General features: G+C 46.7%; 1 protein-coding gene across 1 annotated transcript in view; it reads right to left on the bottom strand.

Moving 5' to 3' along the window:
• Positions 1-22481, bottom strand: part of LOC142578716 (cytochrome P450 18a1-like) — a 51052-nt gene that overhangs the window by 21942 nt on the left and 6629 nt on the right. Inside the window, exon 2 of the mRNA XM_075688218.1 lies at positions 3100-3326. Coding sequence (XP_075544333.1) covers positions 3100-3290 — 191 coding nt within the window. The 5' untranslated portion in view covers positions 3291-3326. The remainder of the gene's footprint in view (positions 1-3099; positions 3327-22481) is intronic.

Genomic DNA, 22481 nt, shown 5'->3' with positions numbered 1-22481 from the left:
ACTGGCGGCTGTATGTATAAGCTGTGCTTGTGTCTGGAGCGTTGATCTGGTGAAACTATACAGAAATCAGCGAAATTAATTTTAACCTGGTTATGAATAATTAGGTATAAAAATTTCAGTCGGTAAAACATAGTCCTTAGTTCTAAAGCGGAGAGGTTTGCACGTCTGCATAGTTAAGTATGAGAGTGCACGCGCTGATACTTATTAAATATGAATCTGGAGGAGAGTCGTTGAATTCTGTCCAATTTATGACGGTTGGTTACAGTTGGCTCCCATACAATTTTAGCTTATTCAATAATTGACCCTACTAATATATTATATGCCAAGCTTTTAAAAATTATGGGGTTTTACGTGCCAAAACCACTTTCTGATTATGAGGCACGCCGTAGTGGAGGACTCCGGAAATTTCGACCACCTGGGGTTCTTTAACGTGCACCTAAATCTAAGCACACGGGTGTTTTCGCATTTCGCCCCCATCGAAATGCGGCCGCCGTGGCCGGGGTTCAATCCCGCGACCTCGTGCTCAGCAGCCCAACACCATAGCCACTGAGCAACCACGGCGGGTATGCCAAGCTTTTCACTTCAGGAGTTGCGCTGTACAGTCTTCGCCTGAGACCCCATAAGACTTTATTTGCCCTGCTACACACCTGATTGATATGCGTATTCCACCTCAGATATTGAGTAAATATTACTCCTAGATATTTATATTCTGTTACTCTTTTTAGTTCTTACGGACCGATGCTGTATTTGTACCGCAAAGTCACCTTCTTTCTTGTTATGGTCACACAAACTGATTTTACTGGGTTCAGCCACGTTTGCCATTAATCACACCATTTTAATCTTTTTTGTAAATTGTTGTTAAGTTCTAACTGGTCACTTAAACATTCGATCCTATTGTAAATAACGCAGTCGTCTGCAAACAACCTTAGTGATACAGTTATATCAGAAGGTAAATCATTAATAAATATAAGAATTGAAAGAGGACCCAGGACACTGCCTTGGGTACTCCAGACAAAACCGGTTTGGGCATGGATTTAATTTTATTTACTTCCACATACTGCTCACAAGACAGAAGGTAGGATGTAAGCCACTTAGTAATATTTGAATTTCTAAATATTTCATCCATTTTTCACAGGAGTTTGGGATGTGATACTTTATCGAATGCTTTGGCGAAGTCTAAAAAAATAGGTCGACCTGTCCTCGGCAATTTAATGTTTGTGAAAGATTATGAATGGTTTGAACAAGCTGCGTTATTGTTGACAACTTCTTGCGAAAACTGTTGTGCTGGTAAACTTCCAGGTAATTTGACAGATGTTTACAAACTATATGCTCAAGCAGTTTTGAGCAGGTACTCGTAAGAGAAATAGGCCTGTAGTTTCCTACCTCAGATGTGCTCCCACTTTTGTGAACTGGAATTATTTTAGCTTGCTTCCACGCTGAAGGAAATGTTCCTTGGTTGAGCGAAGACTGAAAGACTACGGTAATTATTTAGCAACCCACGGAGCATACCTATATAGGAACTCATTTGAGATGCTGTCGGGGCCAGAGGATTTCTTAATGTTAATGCGCAGTAGAAGGTTCAGGCATGCTGCCTCGTTGATGAGAAGGTCAGATGCTGAAGGGCAGTCAGAGGTGTTATCGAAGTACGGAAGTGTGCCATCTTCATTGGTGAACACGGAGGGAAAAAAGGAATAAAAATTTTCTGTATGTTCTTGGTTAATCCTTTCATCCTCATCTTTATGTTGTTTTTTAGAAGGCTTCACATATCTCCAAAATTTACCAGGTGCGTTATGAAGGAAATTTTTGTGTTACATTGAAGAATCTCTCCTTGGATTCCTTGATCAGACGGTTTAAGTCGAGCCTCATGTTAGGAAGCAAAGTCTTGTTTTGGGCGCTAGGATCTCGAGAACAAGCTTTTCGTTTCCTTCTTATCCTCCGTTTGACATGTATTATTTCCCTTGTAATCCAGGGGTTATTTCGTTTGCATTTTTTGACGCCTACAGGGAAAAATCGCGTAATGCAATGCATCGTAACCTTGGAATATAAGTCCCAGAGATCGTCAGTGCCACCATTGGATTCATAAACAGACATAAAGTTATCAAACGACCTTTCAAGGTAATCCAAAGCCCTAACATCATCAGCAGCTTAAAGGTTTAGATATTGGATGCTTGAATCCTGGTGCAAAGGGTACGATGACATGTTCAAGGACAAAATAACCATTTTGTGGTCAGATAATCCTTCATCAACAAGACAGTCCATCACATGCGGTGTCAAAGCATTTGAGATTAATATAAGATCGAGTACAGATGACCTTGTTGCACACACCCTAGTATATTGGTTAACAAGCTGGGTTAAATTGTAGGAATATATTTAATCCAAAAACATCTCAGGAGATGTAACATCTGTGTCTCCGGCTACATATGAATCCCAATCAATAGCTGGGAGATTAAAATCACCTAGTAACAGTATGCTATCTTGCTCTTCCACGTACGTTTCCATGAATTCTCTTAGCAGCAAAAGTGTTCTACTGGGGAGTTAGGAGGCCTGTATACCACTCCAATGAATACAGTGTGATTATTCAATTTTGTAGTAATCCATACAGCCTCATTATTTCCCGGTACTTCTAAAGTGGAAAACATGATTTTTCGTTTCACAAAAAGGGACACGCCTCCGCCTCTTCCATCTCCATCCCTCCTAACCAGCGAATATCCGGGTGGCGCGATTTCGCTATTTTTAAGCAACCAGGTTTCAGTGATTACAGCAATGTCAGGTGCGTGATTAATAACTAGAGCTTCAAGCGCATGCGCTTTGTTTATCAGGTTTCTTGCATTTACGTTGATTATATTGAAACCATCATGTTGGCCCTGCATGCGTCAATTATCACTTGCTCCTGAATCAGTTCGCAGTTTGCACCTTTCCTCACGTTCTTCATTTCAGCTGTATAGCGTGTTGTTTACCTTTAATTTATCAAAAAGAAGCTTTACCTTCTTTCCTGCCTTCTTCTCCTCACTTGCCGAGGCCCATAGCTTTTTTCTTATTCCCTGTACTCTTTTAGAAAAATCTTCGTTTACGCTGTTTTGTCAAGTTGAAGGCGCTCACCTTACAAGTGGCCCATATTGTTCGCTCAGTTGTTTGAAAGCAACGTGATACGGTTCCTTGATGAACGGAAGATAGCCGAGTATCGGCAAGCCACTCGGACCAGGTGGCAAACGCTTGTCTTTGTCACCATTCCTCAAAGTGGTGAGCAAAGTGACAGTAATGAGCACTCCAATTGTGATCCAGAACCACATGGTAGCCGATAAAGAAGACCTTACACCAGTGTCGACCTGTAAGAAAATATTTTGCTTCAAAAAGGGTCCTGCTTACGCACACGTGTACCAATTATTGTACCAGCTACAAACACGTAAATTTGTGCAGTAACGGTCAATGGCTTCGTCACCACCAACATCGTCAAAAAATGGCGGAAAAGCACTTGTGACACCATTTTGTTGTCGACGACCAGGTGTGATACGCGGGAAATGTGACGTTTCAAATGATGCAAGACGCTGTAAATCAAAGTGCAGCGCGAAGTATGAGGCACCATTATAGAAAGTTGTATATTTATCTGCTCCCTCGAAGCAAACGCACTGTTTTTGGCACTATCCACAGCGGAACAAATACCAGAAAATGGTATCATTGTCCGTCTACTGTGGCCACAAAAACGAAAGGGAATGTCTGATCGTGGGCCATTTCATTACTCTGCTTGACCAAACTGAGGTCTCTCTCAGTCAGTTAAGCAAGAGGCAGTTGATTAGAAAGCAGTAGGAAAAAGTACTTGATAGTCGGCACTCCCGCGCAGATTACAAACATCCTTCGTCTTCTACCAACACCTACATGGCCTCTCGTTCTAGTAAATAGAGCGGGAAGGGTGAATATTATCGAGTCTTAAATCGTTATATCAGCAAGGCGAAGGCACGAAAATTTAAGACTCGTTATTCACTCAGGACAGACTGCACCATACTATACGTATTCCCCTGTCTGATCCATGCACGCACAGCTTTAAGATGGTGTGCCCAATTGATGCTAACTAAAGAAAAGTTAATGGAACTTGAAGGATATATATAGCTTTACGCACATCAGAGGATGGCATATCAATGGACCGGCTAGAGAAAACTATCTTGATCGCAGACTTTATAGCATGCGATTTACTGGGTGAAACACTGTTGCCCTTTTTCGTAAAAAGAGTGTTCAGAAGTGCTGCCGGGATAGAACAAAGTCAAGAAAGACACTTTCACTCGAATTATCGGCTGGAAATAGGTTTACTATGTCTAGAGGCTTAAAATCACGAGCCTCACAACGTCTCAAAAGGTGAGCAACCTATAATGGCCACGGTAATGAATGAAAATAAAAACAAGATATTGGCACCTAATACCTGTAACATAATAGAGAACATCACTTGAATCAATGTTCAGAAACGCGCAGCCTTATTTCACGCTGCGTGCGCAACAATGAAGTCTTCGAGACCTTCCCGTGTTTTTCTTTATTGACTGTGCGCATAAAAGGCAAAAGTCGGAGAGTAAAAGCAAGGAAAAAGAAAGGAGTGAGAAAGAATGTATAAGGAACAATATTTATGATACAAAATCTCAGCTGTGTGTGTGCGAACCATTTTCGAGTCGATAACGGCGCTTTACAGCTATTAAGCCCTTCCATCTTTATGAAACCACACACCTTCTAAGGCACTGCATTTACAGACTACTATTATCAGAACACCATTAGAATCTGGCAGTGGGCGCAGCTTTTGTATCATTCTCGTATATGACACCCCCTCAAATAAAAATTGTTAATCGCATCAACTGAAGTATATTGAATGTTGGAACTGGACTAGAGTTACTCAGGCTATTTTTTTATTTTCTCCTTAACTAAAGGATTAGTTACGTTTAATAAATCAACTTTTTTAAGTATTGGCTGCAAAACCCCAAGTGTGATACGCAAAGTTCTAGAGCGCTTTGAGAAGCCGCTCACTAATTTGTTTCCAGCACGATATTTCTCACTTGGTCCTTCTTTCCGCGTTCCAAAGAAAGCCCGCGAAATATTTTAAAAAATACCACGTGACGGGGCGCTTGCGCACTGTTATTGTGCTGCTCTCAAGCATACGACGGATGAACAAGATCGGCTGCAGCGAGACTGGCCCGCGACAGGGCGTTATGTCTGGTGTAGGTGTCTGGGCATGTCGCCTTATCGCATGACGGTCCAAATGCATGCGGCTGGCCGAGCGTTGCCGAAGCGATAAAGCGTCTAAGGCCATGAAAAAGAAAAGACCAAAGCAGCATTTTGATTCTGCTTGAAAGAAGGAAAGGGCGAAGCACGTGGGAACGATGGAAGCCGATTACGGCTGCTACAACTTTGCCTTTGTACACAAATGACCTTGTAGTAGTTTTCGAATTGAACGATCATGCTACTACTTTCAACCTTAGGGCTCGAATAACAGCGGATAAATCCCACTGGGACAAAACTAACTAATAGTAAAAGAAACATTGGCTATATTGAAGGAAGATTATGCATGTCTGTCTACCAGACTGTCTACCAGACGTTCTTTTTTGATCTTGCATTCCGCACGTGCGCATCGCTTCGGGGTCGCAGTATCGGTTGGCCGCGTCTGGCTTCACACTTGTGCACCGTGACCGGTGCGTCACGCCCTGAGAGAGTGCCCCCGCAGGCTCTTCTAGTTTACCGGATGTAGACTATACCTTATGTACCTCGTTTGAACCAATCCCAGTGAACTGAAATATATCCAGCGCTCCTCAGGCGCCCGTATCCCTGCGTGTTCTCCATAGCGACGCTATTTGGTCGTGACCAACGTTGAGCAGCAGATATGGCTTACTCCACTAGGGAAAGAGCGGATATGGTTTTGTCTCTAGGCGCGTCAAGTGGGCATAGAAGGCGCGCAGTTGAGATATTTCAACGCTGGCATCCAGGTACGCGTCCGAGCTCAATGACGATTGTGCGTGCTTATGAAACGCCGAGACAGACTGGGACTGTTGCGACAAAACGACATAAATCTTCAATCCTTGATGAGGACGTGGAGACACATATTCTGTCAAAGTTTTCTTCAGACCCACATGCAAGTGTTCGTAGTGTGGGTGCTGAAGCTGGAGTGTCAAAGTCTTCAGTGGGGAGAATACTTAAGAAGAGGCAACTTCATCTGTACCACGTACAGCTGCACCAAATGTTACAGCCCCGCGATTTCCAAAATTGGAAGGATGTTGAAAGCTGGATTAAAATCAAGACGGAAGTGGACCCAGGCTTTGTCAACAAACTACTGTGAACCGATCAAGCTACCTTCTCACGTAACACCCAGGTGAACAACCACAACGCTTATTATTGAAACGATGAAAACCCTCACTGGGTTTTTATTTATTTTTCTTTGTTTATTTAACATACTTTCGAGGCCCGAAGGCATTACTGAAAGGGTTTTGAAGACAGATCACCAATATCAGTAGTCGGTTAATGTGTAGTGTGGAATTTACGGTGGCACTATCATTGGACCCGTGCTTTTTGACAACACGCTTACAGGAGAAAGATACGTCAACGACTTCCTTGATGGGGCGCTTGAGGATTTCCTTTTGGAAGTTCCATTGGCTAGGATCAAGGATATTTGGTATCAGCATGACGGTGCTCTCGCGCACGGCAGCAGCAAAGCTTGCAAATGGCTGCATGAAGTATTCATGCAACAGTGGATTGGACGGCATGGGCCCATTGCTTGGCCGGTACGCTCGCCAGATTTAACTCCCTTCGGCTTTTTTCTCTGCGGCTGAGTCAAGGATCAAGTATACCGGACACCAACCACAACATCAGAGAAGGTACTTAAATGAACAAATAAGACAAGTCTGCAACGTCATCCCTGATACCATGATCAAGAACGCCTCGGAAGATATGCCTGTGAAATGTCAAATGTGCATTGCAGCAGATGGTGACCTCTTCGAACACGCATTTTATTAAAAAGCGGCTTTTCGGATTGAAGGTCACTGGAAAGACATTCCGGCCATAACGCCGCCTCCCCACCCAACCCCACTAAGAGATACTGCCTCACTTGAGGAAATAAGCGCGCGCCAGCCGGCGTGCTTAAAAACGCGCACCGCGTTCCGAATGCCACACCACTGCGCGTTCGCGGCCGCGGAGAGCAGGCGAGAGTTCTCGCCCTCTCTCGATATGCCTCGGGAATGACAGCGCGGGAATGAAGCCCGCCGAGAAAACACGGCGCGTGCGCCGGTCGGGCTAGCCGGTGAGAGCATTGGCCTCACCGTCCACGGGACGACTTCGACGCCTCTGATTGGCTCGCTCGGGTTTGCGAAAACGCGGCGCCGCGAAAAAATGGGTTCTGGACCCATCTTCGCGCGGCAGAGAATCCTTGCCGCGAAAGCATCGAGTAACATAGTAAACGACAAGAGTGGACACTCGAGCCGTTTTCCCGGCCGACCTATGGAACTTCGCCGATTCCGCTAACAGCACATCAAGAAAAATGTGGCTGTGGCTGCGGCTGCGGCTAGCAGCTTGGAAGGCGGCACAACCCAACGCGTGCGAAGCCTAGTCAGGCCCCGTCACCGGGTTCTTTCTGTAAAAATGCGCCCGAGAATCGTTGCTGGGTTCTTCTGGCATTACTGCTTCGTCGCAATTTCATGGTGAGACCATAGAGTAATATATTAAACGCAAAAAGTTGACACTCCCGTAGGCACCTGCGGCCGACTTTGGCTCTCAATTAACGCATCTAGTGGAATAGGCGAAACGCACCAGCCTCTCAGATGGATTTGCTCTTTCAAGCTGTAACTTAGCACAACAATCATGCCAACTGTTGAGGAAGTAGAATATTGTGCTTCTATAGAATATTGTACTTCTAACAAACCAAAATGAGTATCGTAAATAAACGTGCCATATTCCTTCATCATAAATCAACTTGCTGTACAGGACGCTTATGACAACAGCAGACAACAGTTTATTGCAGCAAGATTGTAAGAAAAGTGGCAGACGTGAAAACAGGAAGAAACTGCAAAATGCGAGGAATGGAGCCTAGTCGGAAATAACTGTCAATAACTTCACGTAAGCAAAGCACATACAGGACGTGTTGCAACTATCCAGAGAACGAAAAAAAATCTACAGAGGCACGCCATCAATTAATTTGCTCAAAATGAGATTACTTTAAAAGGAAAAAAGAAAAAAGGACTTCGAAGCAGAGTGACTTAAGGTAGCAAACTTAAGTGACTGGTTGCATGCCAAAATAAAATGGTCCCAAATATAATTGGGCACGCACCAACCTCCTCATCTCAAATGTGTAAGCTCATGCGTTCTTCATTAAACAGCTTCAAGACATTGGCACCTCAGTCAATTAAGCACTTTGACTGTGTTGAGGGTCCTTACCTGCTGTCTTCGAAGTCTTGCAATCGTCTTCAACTCTTCTGAAACTTGGAAACTTGCCCTTGAATATGCATGATGTCCTTTGGCTGTAGAGTGTATTTGAAGGAAATAGTGGAGATTCCTTTAATACGTAGAATGACAGGCAGAACTTAAGCAATACTGGAGGCTTCAAAGCTACTGAATGTAGACGCTACGTTCCTTCGTGTAAGCAATACAGAGCCTTAAAAGATATACAATGGAGATGCACCGTTACTTCGTGTAATGCATATTTTTCTCATTTAAGGTCAATGCAGCACTGCTATATATGCTAATAAAGAACAAGAAACTTTCTACGGTAAGGATTCCGTACACAATTAGAACATGAAAACACGTATCTAGCCCAGTGCCCAGTAGTAGCCCAGTGCGTAATAGCTAACACCGCTCGAGCGCACATAGCCTGCTACATGTAGAGGCTGAGAGCGCGTATTGTTGTCATACTGTAAATTTTGCACGTGTATCGCTTTAGAAATAGCTACATTTCTTCTGCAAAAGTGGAGCACCATTGTTTATTGAGAAGCCACTGCGCGTAACATAAAGATCTCAACACCGAACGGCATGTGTTCATAGGCCGCATTTCTTAACGAACTATGTTATTTTTTAACTTCGTGATTGTTTCGAGCATGCCTCAAAGCTCGGACGCTGCCGCGTCGCTGTTATCGCTGGCAGCACCATTCATTGATGTGTGTTATAAAAAAAGAATGCGAATTGAAATTAAGCGTTGCAAATGGGCAGCAGCTGTCCATGGCTTCAAGGCCGCCGTCACTCGTTCATACGGCTAACAGTGACATAACGAAATACGAAGAGAATAAGTCTTTCATCATCATCATCATCAGCAGCAGCAGCAGCAGCAGCAGCAGCAGCAAGCAGCAAGCAGCAAGCAGCAGCAGCAAGCAGCAGCAGCAAGCAGCAAGCAGCAGCTGCAGCAAGCAGCAAGCACCAGCAAGCACCAGCAAGCACCAGCAAGCAGCAGCAGCCTGGCTACGCCCACTGCAGGGCAAAGGCCTCTCCCATACTTCTCCAAAGCTAATTGTGGCCATGTTGTCCGTGCAAACTTCTTAATCTCATCCGCCCACCTAACTTTCTGCCGCCCCCTGCTACGCTTCCCTTCTCTTGGAATCCAGTCCGTAACCCTTAATGACCATCGGTTATCTTCCCTCCCCATTACATGTCCTGCCCATACCCCCCATTTCTTTTTCTTGATTTCAACTGAGCTGTCATTAACTAGCGTTGGTTCCCTCACCCAATCTGCTCTTTTCTTATCCCTTAACGTTACACCCATCGTTCTTCTTTCCATAGCTCGTTGTGTCGTCCTCAATCTATGTAGAACCCTTTTCGTAAACCTCCGGGTTCTGCCCCGTAGGTGAGTACTGGTAAGACACAGCTGTTATACACTTTTCTCTTGAGGGATAATGGTAACCTCCTGTTCATGATCTGAGAATGCCTGCCAAACGCACCCCAGCCCATTCTTATTCTTCTGATTATTTTAGTCCCATGATACGGATCCACGGTCACTACCTGCCCTAAGTAGATGTATTTCCTTACCATTTCCAGTGCCTCGCTACCTATCGTAAACTGCTGTTCTCTTCCGAGTCTAGTAAACATTACTTTAGTTTAATCCATATTAATTTTTAGACCCACCCTTCTGCTTTGCCTGTCAAGGTCAGTAAGCATACATTGCAGTTGGTCCCCTGAGTTACTAAGCAAGGCAATATCATCAGCGAATCGCAAGTTACTAAGGTATTCTCCAACAACTCTTATCCCCAATTCTTCCCAATCCAGCTCTCTGAACACCTCCTGTAAACACGCTGTCAATAGCATTGGAGAGATCGTATCTCGCTGCTTCACGCCCTTCTTTATTGGGATTTTGTTGCTTTCTTTATGGTGAATTACGGTGGCTGTGGAGCCACTATAGATATCTATCAGTATTTTTACATGCGGCTCGTCTACACCCTGACTCCGTAATGCCTGCATGACTGTTGAGGTTTCGACTGAACCAAACGCTTTCTCGTAATCAATGAAACCTACATATAAGGGTTGGTTATATTCCGCACATTTCTCTATCACCTGATTGATAGAGTGAATATGGTCTATTGAGTAGCCTTTACGAAATCCTGTCTGGTCCTTTGGTTTACCGAAGTCTAAGGTGTTCCTGATTCGATTTGCGATTACTTTGCTAAATACTTTGTAGGCAACGGACAGTAAGCAGATCGGTCTACAATTCTTCAATTATTTCGCGTCCCCTTTCTTATGGATTCAGATTATGTTGGCGTTCTTCCAAGATTCCGGTACGCTCGAGGTCATGAGACATTGCGTATACAGGATGACCAGTTTTTCTAAAACAAACTGCCCACCATCTTTCAACAAATCGGCTGTTACCTGATCCTCCCCAGCTGATTTCCCCCTTTGCATAGCTCCCAAGGCTTTCTTTACTTCTTCCGGCGTTACTTGTGGGATGCCAAATTCCTCTAGATTAATCCCTCTTCCATTATCGTCGTGGGTGTCACTGGTACTGTATAAATGTCTATAGAACTCCTCAGCCACTTGAACTATCTTATCCATATTAGTAATGATATTGCCCGCTTTGCCTCTTAGCGCATACATCTGATTCTTGCCTATTCCTAGTTTCTTCTTCACGGTGTTTAGATTTCCTTCGTTCCTGAGAGCATGCTCAATTCTATCCATATTATACTTCCTTATGTGAGCTATCTTACGCTTTAACGTCTTTAACATCGTGCAAAAGAACTTCCCCTGGCCTTACCATGAAACGGCAACGAAGCCGTAGTGTCAGACGCTAGCAGAAAAACCCAGCAACGATCCTCGGGTGCCTTTTACAGAAAGAGCCCGGCGACAGGGCCCGAATAGGCTTCGTACGTGTTGAGTCGTGCTGCCTCTCAAGCTGCTAGCCGCAGCCACATTTTTCTTGATGTGCTCTGCCACCTAGCGGAACCGGCGAAGCTCCATAGTTCGGCTGCGAAACGGCTCGACTGTCCACCCTTGTCGTTTACTATTGACACGTGTACTTATCTTTGTCGGGCGACCAGGTTTCGCCGCCTAACAGATGTTATCGCACAGCACGAACGCGCCTGCATGTATCCGAAGTTTCGGGAAAGTTATAGATGCTACTCTTCGCTCTCTGTTGTCGCCTAACCTTATGTTATCTGATTTCATCGTCTGGCACGAGTGGTGTAGAACTTTGTGGAAGGCACGCGGGTCCCAACGATTAGTCTGGAACATTCGACGATCGATGTATAAAACCCGACGCGCTTGACCCGTTGATCAGATTTCGACGATCGCCGTCCGTGTTCGCCGCTATCGTTGTTCTATAAGTGTAGCCTGTTTTGTGGACACAGTTTCGCCCAATAAAAGTTAGTTTTGTCGTTCACAGTATTGCTACTGTGTTCTTCAACGTCACCACCACGTGACACTATGTTACTCTATGGTAAGGTCACAGGAAGTTCTTTTGCACGTTGTTAAAGGCTTATTCTCTTCGTATTTCGTTCTGTCACTGTTAGCCACATTAAAGAGTGACGGCGGCCTTGAAGCCATAAACAGCTGCTGCCCATTTTGCTACGCTGACTTTCATTTCGCATTCTTCTTTTTTATGCGCAGCAATGAGCGGTGATACCAGCGATAACAGCGACGCTGCAGCGTCCGAGCTGCCTGGCATGTGCAATACAATGACGAAGTTAAAGAATAAAATTAAATGGTTCGTTAAGGAATGTGGCCTATGAACACATGCCGTTGGGTGCAGAGAGCTTTATGTTACGCGCAGCGGCTTCTGAAAAAGTATGGTGCTCTACTTTTGCAAAAGAAATGTAGCTATTTCTAAAGTGGTACACGTGCAATATTTGCAGTATGACAATAATGCGTGCTCTCTTAACCTCTGTAGCAGGCTATGTGCGCTCGAGTGTTGTTAGCTGTTTTGCATTGGGCAGAAGTTAATTGTTTTCATGTATTGATTGTGTATGAAGTCCTTACCGTAGAAATTTTATTGTTTATCAGCATTTATAACAGTTGTTCCTTGACCTTAGATCAGAAAAAATGTGCATTACACGAACGAACGCAGTATCTCCATTCTAAAGCTTTGAAGCCTCCAGTACTGCGTACCTTCTGCCTGTCATTACATAATGCAGGAATCTCCACTATTTCCTCAAAATACATCCTACAGCCAAAGGACATCATGCATATTCAAGGGCAAATTTCCAAGTATTAAAAGACGATTGCAAGGCTTCGAAGACAACAGGTGAAGACCCCCAACACAAAGCGCTTAATTACAGCTGTTTAACGACGGACGCACTGGCTTACACATTCGAGATGAGAATGTTAGATTCGAGCTGAGGACAAGACAGGTGACGTTTATTGTTGTGTGGCAAGATAACACTCAGAGGGTGTAAACTTTTCCTACACTCTTAAGCAAAATTACAACCTTTTTGCCGCACAATGATAATCGTCATCTGTCTAGTCCGCATTTCCTTTCTCTAACGCGGCGAGCGCGGTACTTCCCCGAAACGAACGGCATGTGCGTTATCAGCATGACATAGCATTCCCGACAGGAAAGTACCGGGCGCGGCGCTTTCAAGAAAGGAAACGCAAGCAAGGCAGATGAAGATTATTGTTGCATGGCAGATATACACCCCAAAGGGTGTACCTTTGTCTGAGAGTCTACACCAGACATAATGCCCTGTCACGGGTCAATCTCGATGCAGCCAAGCTTGTTCATCCATCGCATGCTTGAGAGCAGCACAATAACAGTGCGCAATCGCCCCGTCCCGTGGTATTTTTTTCATATTTCGCGGACTTTCTTTGGAACGCGAAACAAGAGACCACGTGAGATATATCTTCTTTGAAACAATTTATTGAGAGGGTCTCAAGGTGCTCTACAACTTTGCGTATCACACTTGGAGTATTTAGTCAATACTTAAGAAATTAATTAATTAAACATAACTAATCCGTTAGTCAAGGGGAAAATTAAAAATAGCTGAGTAACTCTTGGACAGTGCCAACATTATGCATTCTGTTCCGCTCCCGCCTACAGTGCCTTTCATTTATAAAGCTTTGGCTCAAATTATGTGGGACAACCAGCATACAAGTTGCAGCACTAGATGCACACGATGGCTGTCCGAACCAGCCGCACGCTCTTCTCGACAAATCGGCGTCTTTGTTCATAGTCATACTATGACCATGCCCCACTGCTCCGTATGTCCGCAACCTGCCTATTAAGAGGGTCAGGTGCGATCATCTTACTTAGTTCGTCTGGTGCAGGATTATACTGACTGAAATTGCCTGCGGGTGATGGTGGAACTTCCACGTCTAATACAGGTATCTCGCAATCATCGATAGGCGAGATATCAGCCAGCGACATACCTCTCGGGATAACTTGAACGAAGTAATTAAACTTGAGGAGAGGGAGTGTGCTTCAGTTGTCTGCAATAGCGAGTAAGGTGTGCATAAGGGTGACGTTTCGTTCAAGCATTACGTTAGCACTCGGACACACCACATAGACGCCGTCAAGAACAGGCGGAAATGGGGCGAAAGTAACGTGCTTGGTGGCTTGCGGTGGCAGGCGGATGTCATCGAGGGAACATAGGCGTGGTTGTGCCTCTTGCCGAATGTCGCAGCTCTGGGGCAGTTTCAGTTGAATCACACCGGACGAGCAGTAAAAGAGGGCGGAATGAGAGGATAAGAAGTCTAATATGCTAGTACATTGTCGTGAGGGAACTGCTCTAAAACTGCGCGCTGCTGACGCGAGCAGTGCACACTCCGAGCACGGTGGACGTTCCTCCGTCAGCGATGCACACGGTTCGTGATGCGGCAGGTATAAGGACTTTGTTCAGGCGGCGACGCAATTGGGCCCTCATCCCAGAGAGTTGCGCACCAGTATCGATCAACGCCGAAATGCTTACGTCGTCAACTGTAACGTCAATCAAGTTTTGTCTGGTCGGTAAAGTGAGCAGAGGATTTTTAGGTCGGATCGTCAGTGCAGCATCACCTCCAGGAACTGCAGCAGTTAGTTTTCCGGAGAAGAGCGTCGGAGGTTCATGGGGGACGGCGGCCGACGTGCCTGAGGCGATAGGGACGACGGTCGATGAGCTGGTGGCGAACGGTACTGCTGACGGCGGAATGACGGTGAGAAACTGTTCCATGTAGCAGTCGCGTCGGCGTTGGGTGGTTGCTGGTTGAATGGAGGCTAGAAACTTCGTGGGCTCAGGCCGGAACGGTAATCACCATAGGTCGGCCGTGGCAGTGAATAAGTGATATTGATAAGTGATAAGTGAATAAGTGATATGTGAATAAGTGATGGCGGGCAATATGACAGATTTGACGGTAGGCAAAGCAGATTGGTCGATTATCTGCAGTTTGCCATTCCGTAGGGGTTTGATAGCCTGGAGGGTAGTGCTGGCTAAGCGAAGGATAAGGTCCATCAGAGCGACGTGAAGTTGTAATAGAGCAGACGGAATGAACTCCGAGATTTCGGAGCTCTTCGCGGACTATTGCTTGAACAAGTGGTACCGAGGGCAAGCTGTTGGGATCACTGACGTGTGGACCAAGGGTGACAGGTGACATTGCTTCAATCTCGCACCGCGCAATTCGTGTCCCGTCTTCTGAAGTCGATGGTCACGGCATTCTGCTGCCCTCGCTTGAAGAAGTCGCAGCTGTGTTCCGCAAGCGAGCGAACGACGTTGCAATGCCGCGGCTCTTGGCTTGCTCAAAACGTTGGCACTCTTTGATAATATCGCCTACTGTCGCACAGTTCTTACACATTTGCAAGTTGAAGGAATCGTCAACGATGCCTTTGAAAACATGGCCGACTTTCTCCGACTCGCACATGTCATTGTCGGCCTTGCGGCACCGAGCAAACACGTCCTGGATCTAAATGTCATACGATTCCGTGGATGTTTGCGCAAGAGTCACTAGGTCTTTCTTAGCGGCGTTCTACCGCCCACATGGACGGCCGAAAGACTCCATCAGCTTCTGTTTACAAGTTTCCCAGTCCGTAAGCTGCTCTTCGGATTTGTCAAACCACACCCTCGCCATGCCTTGCGAGTATAACATCAGGTTGGCCAACATTACCATCTGTTGTGGGTGATCACACGCTCGTACATGGCGATCCAATCTTCCACGTCGACGTTTCGGTGCCGCAGAATGTTCGTGGATCTTTCGGAAACGCCAGGACAACGGTTCGGCTTGTCGCCACTGGCGCAGGCCCCGCCTCCTTCATCATGATGTTAATACCAATGCGACGACCACTGCGAAGCTCCATCGTGCTTTGGGGCTACCCAAAGTAAGGGTGTCCCACGTCATTTGAGTTAAGAAGTTAAAAAATGAAATTCGCGTCGGAAGCGACTTGAACCGAAAGCAAACTACTCTCAATAGCCTATAGTAACTCAGACAATTTTTGTGTTCTCCCCATAAATCACTAATTAATAAAGTTTAATTACACAGCTCTTTAAATATTGGCTGAGGACCCCAAGTATGATATGCAGATTTGTAGAGCACCTTCAGTAACCACCGATTGAGTTGTTTCCTTAACGATACGTCTCACATGGTCCTTTTCTCCGGATTGCAAAGAAAGCCCGCGATGTATGAAAAGAGCTACGTGACGGAGCGTTTGGGCAGTGGTATTGTGCTGCTCTCAAGCGTGTTAGGTGGACAAGGTCGGCTGCATCGTGACTGGCGACGAGGAAACGGCAGGGCGTTCTTTATCTTATCGGCAGCGCTTGGCCAGCAGCACGCATTTTCGCCATCATCCGACGGCAGCCGACCTTGTTCACTAAACGTACGTTTGAGAGCAACACGATTGAGAGCAGCAATATATATATATATATATATATATATATATATATATATATATATATATATATATATATATACATTAGTGAAACTACAATAGCAGGATTCTTTGAAGAACTATCAGACGTTGTTTGGGATATTATCGGCCCTATGGAGATAAGAAGAACCGGGGAGGCTTGCACATAGCTACATAATGAACATGTCCTCTGCTATAGAGGTCTCCCTGATCAGAAGCAATACGGGGTATAGGGTTCGTAATTCATAAGGACATAGCGCGCAAAATTGACGAATTCTAGAGCATTATTGAGAGATTAGTCGTAGTCGTAATCGAAGTCATTAAGAGGTGTATACTAAACGTAGTACAAGCCTAAGCTCCAACATCCAATCACGATGATGAGGAAGTAGATCAGTTTTATGAAGATGTTGAATTAGCGATGAGAAAAGTGCAAACTCTGTATATTCAGACTGGGATACATAGCGCAAAAATTTTGACACAGGGACAAGCAGAACACAGGACGAGCGCTAACTTTCAACAATTGATTTATTGCAGCTGGTGAGTACATATATACTCACTGGGACGCCACTGCAATAGAACACACTGAAGGGAAGGAGGAAAAGACAGTCATGTGACCATTATGCCCAAAAATTCAAGCTCTTTCCTTGATAAAAATATAGACGGCGTGCTAACGCACTCGTCACCTGCTCTGGCTATCTCGGCTGCTTCCACAATTTCCCTCGTAATCTTATTCCTGTGGCGATAGACAACAACAGTTTGTTTTAATAGCGGGAAGCATGGTGCCTTCGCGTCACATTTTCTACAATGGGCAGCAAGATGCCCATCTATTGCGATGCTCTCCACTTTGTTACTATGCCCCGCCAGATGCACGTTTAAATATCTGCCCGTCTGGCCCACGTAGTACTTCCCACACGAGAGTGGGATCTTATACACGACATTGCGAGTGCATGTAACAAAAGGATCTTTGTGCGCGGTAGCGCAACTAGGCTTTCGTTTCCTCATGGGACAGCTCATCACACTCAACCTCAAGAGTTTGTTAGGTGCTGTAAACACAACGTTTACACCAGAACGTTGCCTAACCTTTTTTAGGTTGTGGGAAACCTTATGAAAGTAGGGAATTACCGCCACTTTTCGTTTGTCCCTTTCTTCTTTCCTTTCTCTTTCGTCATCCGCTCTCTGCTTATCGCTCATGCATGAAGTTAGTTTCCTTTGACGATGCAGGCCTTCAGCAACCGAGATAATGATATGTCTCGGATAGTTCGCTGCTTCCAGACGAGCCACCTGCTTACTAAGGCCTTCATCTAGCAAGTGAGCACATGACTTAGATAGAGCGCATGACAGGAAGGAACGTACGATACTTCTTTTTATGAGTTTAGAGTGTGCAGAACTGTACCTCAAGGAAAGGAATCAAGGAAAGAGCTTGAATTTTTGGGCATAATGGTCACATGACTGTCTTTTCCTCCTTCCCTTCAGTGTGTTCTATTGCAGTGGCGTCCCAGTGAGTATATATGTACTCACCAGCTGCAATAAATCAATTGTTGAAAGTTAGCGCTCGTCCTGTGTTCTGCTTGTCCCTGTGTCAAAATTTTTGCGCTATGTATCCCAGTCTGAATCTATCCCACCAACACGCCCAAACTTCTTCCCTGCTAAACTCTGTATACAATAGTAATGGGTGACTTCAATGCAAAAGTGGGGGAAAAGCAGACGGGTGAACAGGCAATTGGCAACTACGGCGTCGATTCTGGAAATTCTAGAGGAGAGATGCTGGTAGAATTCACATAAAGGAAGAAGCTGAGAATAATGAACACCTTCCTCTGGGAACGTATCAACAAAAAGTGGACCTGGAAAAGCCCTAATGGTGAAACAAAAATGAAATTGATTTCATACTTTCTGCCGTTTCCAGGATAATGCAGGATGTAGAGGTGATAGGTAGGGTAAAGTGCAGTGATCATAGGTTAGTGAGGGCTAGGATTCGCCTCAATTTGAACAGAGAAATATTAAAGTTGGTCAAGAAGAAACAGGTCAACTTAGAGGCACTAATGGTAAAAGCAGACAAATTTAGGCTGGTACTTGCTAACAGATATGTATCCTTAGAATGGAGAGATGATGATGATGATGACTTAGAGGTAATGAATGGAACCGTAACGAGGTCGCCTTCAGAGGAGGCAATTGAAGTGGGAGGCAAAGCACAAAGGCAATAAGTAGGCAAGCTCGCCCAAGTAACAAAGGACCTAATAAAGAAACGACAAAGAATGAAAGTGTCCAAATCAAGGGATATGATAGAATTCGCTGAACTGTAAAACTGATCAACAAGGTCAAAATAACTGATATTCTAAATAAAGTCAGAAATACTGAAGAAGCCGTAAAAAATGGACGCAGCATGAAATCAGCGAGAAGAAAACTTGGCATAGGACAAACCAAGATGTTTGCACTGAAAGATAAGCAGGGCAATATCATCAACAATCTCGAAGGTATAATAAAAGCAGTGGAAGAATTCTGTACTGACCAGTACAGTACCCAGAGGAGTCAGGAGTATTCTATTCGAAACAATAATGAACAGTATACAGAAAATCCTCCTATAACTAGAGATGAGGTCAGAAGGGCCTTGCAAAGCGTGAAACGTGGAAAATCGGCAGGAGAGGATGGAATAACAGTCGATTTAATCAAATATGGAGGAGACATAATACTAGAATAACTGGCGGCTCTCTATGCAAACTGTCTATCGACTGCAAGGGTCCCAGAAAACTGAAAGAATTCAAACATTATACTAATCCACAAAAAGGGAGACGCTAAAGAACTGAAAAATTATAGGCCATTAGCTTACTCCCAGTATTATAAAAAAATTTACCAAAATAATCTCCAATAAAATAAAGGTGACACGACTTTAATCAACCAAGGGAACAGGCGGGCTTTAGGAAGGGATGCCCTTCAATAGATCACATCCATGTCATTATAATATATATAAAGAAAGCTCTCAAGTTACCTCTTCTTGAAAGATGTAGAACGCTCTCCCTTTTCCCCAAATTATATCACAGCCCCTCTTCCTTTGCTATGTCCCGTCTCACACCAGCGCATCGCATATTCCAACGCGTTGACCACCAACTCAATGTCGAACCCATCTTTGCTCGCACTAACCTCTTCTTTCATTCGCCGCTCGTCCTAGCCATCCGTCAATGGAATCTTCTGCCTAGCACCATTGCATCTGCCATTGATTACGAAGCGTTTGTAATCAGCCTCAAACGTCACCTTGAGCTGTAACCTTCATCCTTCCCCTCTCGCCATTTTATACATTTGTGTATATATAACGCTACTCTCTGTAAAAATTGAATGTTTGTTGTATCGGCTATGTATCAGCCCTATACATAGAGGGGGGGGGGGGGGGCTATGCCTGCTGGGCCTTTAGGGTACTTGAATAAAAAAATAAATAAATCATGTCATCGAGAAATCCGCAGAGTACAATAAGCCTGTCCATATAGCTTTCATAGATTACGAAAAAGCATCTGATTCGGTCGAGATACCAGCAGTCATAGAGGCATTACATAATCAAGCAGTACAGAACGCTTACGTAAATACGGTGGAAACTATCTATTGGGGTTCTACAGCTACCTTCATTCTACACAAGCAAAGCGGGAAGATACCTACAAAAAGGGGTCAGACAAGGCGACACAATCCCTCCAATGCTATTCACCGCTTGCTTGGAAGAAGTATTCAAGCTATTAGACTGGGAAGGTTTAGGAGTAAGGGTCGACGGCGAGAACCTCAGCAACCTTCGGTTTCTCGATGACATTGTTCTATTCTGCAACACTGCAGACTAGTTACAAGAAATGATTGAGGACCTTAACAGGGAGAGTGCAAGAGTGGGGTTGAATATTAATATGCAGACGACAAAGATAATGATGAACAACCGGGCAAGGAAACAAGAGTTCAGGAGACTTGGAGACTGACAAAGAAGCTTGAGAACAAGTTAAGGACTGGGCAAAAAGCGATGGAACGAAGAATGCTAGGCATAACTTTAAGGGACAGAAAGAGAGCGGTTTGGGTCAGAAAGCAAAAGGCTATAGACTATATTCTAATTGAAATTAAGAGGAAGAAATGGTGCTGGGCAGGTCATGTAATGGGTCGCTTAGATAACCGTTGGACCATTAGGGTTACAGAATGGGTACCAAGAGAAGGAAAGCGCAGTAGAGGACGGCGGAAGTCTAGGTGGTGCGACGAAATCAGGAAATTTGTGGTTGCTAGTTGGAATCGGTTGGCACAGGACGAGGGTCATTGGATATCGCAGGGAGACTTCGTCCTGCAGTGGACATAAAATAGGCTGCTGCTGCTGCTGCTGCTGCTGCTGCTGCTGCTGCTGCTGCTGCTGCTGCTGCTGCTGCTGCTGCTGCTGCTGCTGCTGCTGCTGCTGCTGCTGCTGCTGCTGCTGCTGCTGCTGCTGCTGCTGCTGCTGCTGCTGCTGCTGCTGCTGCTGCTGCTGCTGCTGCTGCTGCTGCTGCTGCTGCTGCTGCTGCTGCTGCTGCTGCTGCTGCTGCTGCTGCTGCTGCTGCTGCTGCTGCTGCTGCTGCTGCTGCTGCTGCTGCTGCTGCTGCTGCTGCTGCTGCTGCTGCTGCTGCTGCTGCTGCTGCTGCTGCTGCTGCTGCTGCTGCTGCTGCTGCTGCTGCTGCTGCTGCTGCTGCTGCTGCTGCTGCTGCTGCTGCTGCTGCTGCTGCTGCTGCTGCTGCTGCTGCTGCTGCTGCTGCTGCTGCTGCTGCTGCTGCTGCTGCTGCTGCTGCTGCTGCTGCTGCTGCTGCTGCTGCTGCTGCTGCTGCTGCTGCTGCTGCTGCTGCTGCTGCTGCTGCTGCTGCTGCTGCTGCTGCTGCTGCTGCTGCTGCTGCTGCTGCTGCTGCTGCTGCTGCTGCTGCTGCTGCTGCTGCTGCTGCTGCTGCTGCTGCTGCTGCTGCTGCTGCTGCTGCTGCTGCTGCTGCTGCTGCTGCTGCTGCTGCTGCTGCTGCTGCTGCTGCTGCTGCTGCTGCTGCTGCTGCTGCTGCTGCTGCTGCTGCTGCTGCTGCTGCTGCTGCTGCTGCTGCTGCTGCTGCTGCTGCTGCTGCTGCTGCTGCTGCTGCTGCTGCTGCTGCTGCTGCTGCTGCTGCTGCTGCTGCTGCTGCTGCTGCTGCTGCTGCTGCTGCTGCTGCTGCTGCTGCTGCTGCTGCTGCTGCTGCTGCTGCTGCTGCTGCTGCTGCTGCTGCTGCTGCTGCTGCTGCTGCTGCTGCTGCTGCTGCTGCTGCTGCTGCTGCTGCTGCTGCTGCTGCTGCTGCTGCTGCTGCTGCTGCTGCTGCTGCTGCTGCTGCTGCTGCTGCTGCTGCTGCTGCTGCTGCTGCTGCTGCTGCTGCTGCTGCTGCTGCTGCTGCTGCTGCTGCTGCTGCTGCTGCTGCTGCTGCTGCTGCTGCTGCTGCTGCTGCTGCTGCTGCTGCTGCTGCTGCTGCTGCTGCTGCTGCTGCTGCTGCTGCTGCTGCTGCTGCTGCTGCTGCTGCTGCTGCTGCTGCTGCTGCTGCTGCTGCTGCTGCTGCTGCTGCTGCTGCTGCTGCTGCTGCTGCTGCTGCTGCTGCTGCTGCTGCTGCTGCTGCTGCTGCTGCTGCTGCTGCTGCTGCTGCTGCTGCTGCTGCTGCTGCTGCTGCTGCTGCTGCTGCTGCTGCTGCTGCTGCTGCTGCTGCTGCTGCTGCTGCTGCTGCTGCTGCTGCTGCTGCTGCTGCTGCTGCTGCTGCTGCTGCTGCTGCTGCTGCTGCTGCTGCTGCTGCTGCTGCTGCTGCTGCTGCTGCTGCTGCTGCTGCTGCTGCTGCTGCTGCTGCTGCTGCTGCTGCTGCTGCTGCTGCTGCTGCTGCTGCTGCTGCTGCTGCTGCTGCTGCTGCTGCTGCTGCTGCTGCTGCTGCTGCTGCTGCTGCTGCTGCTGCTGCTGCTGCTGCTGCTGCTGCTGCTGCTGCTGCTGCTGCTGCTGCTGCTGCTGCTGCTGCTGCTGCTGCTGCTGCTGCTGCTGCTGCTGCTGCTGCTGCTGCTGCTGCTGCTGCTGCTGCTGCTGCTGCTGCTGCTGCTGCTGCTGCTGCTGCTGCTGCTGCTGCTGCTGCTGCTGCTGCTGCTGCTGCTGCTGCTGCTGCTGCTGCTGCTGCTGCTGCTGCTGCTGCTGCTGCTGCTGCTGCTGCTGCTGCTGCTGCTGCTGCTGCTGCTGCTGCTGCTGCTGCTGCTGCTGCTGCTGCTGCTGCTGCTGCTGCTGCTGCTG

The sequence above is a fragment of the Dermacentor variabilis genome, chromosome 4, assembly GCF_050947875.1.
Source record: "Dermacentor variabilis isolate Ectoservices chromosome 4, ASM5094787v1, whole genome shotgun sequence".
Classification (NCBI taxonomy): Eukaryota; Metazoa; Arthropoda; class Arachnida; order Ixodida; family Ixodidae; genus Dermacentor; species Dermacentor variabilis.
Note: the sequence above shows the minus strand (reverse complement) of the source record. Positions and strands in the feature narration are given on the sequence as shown.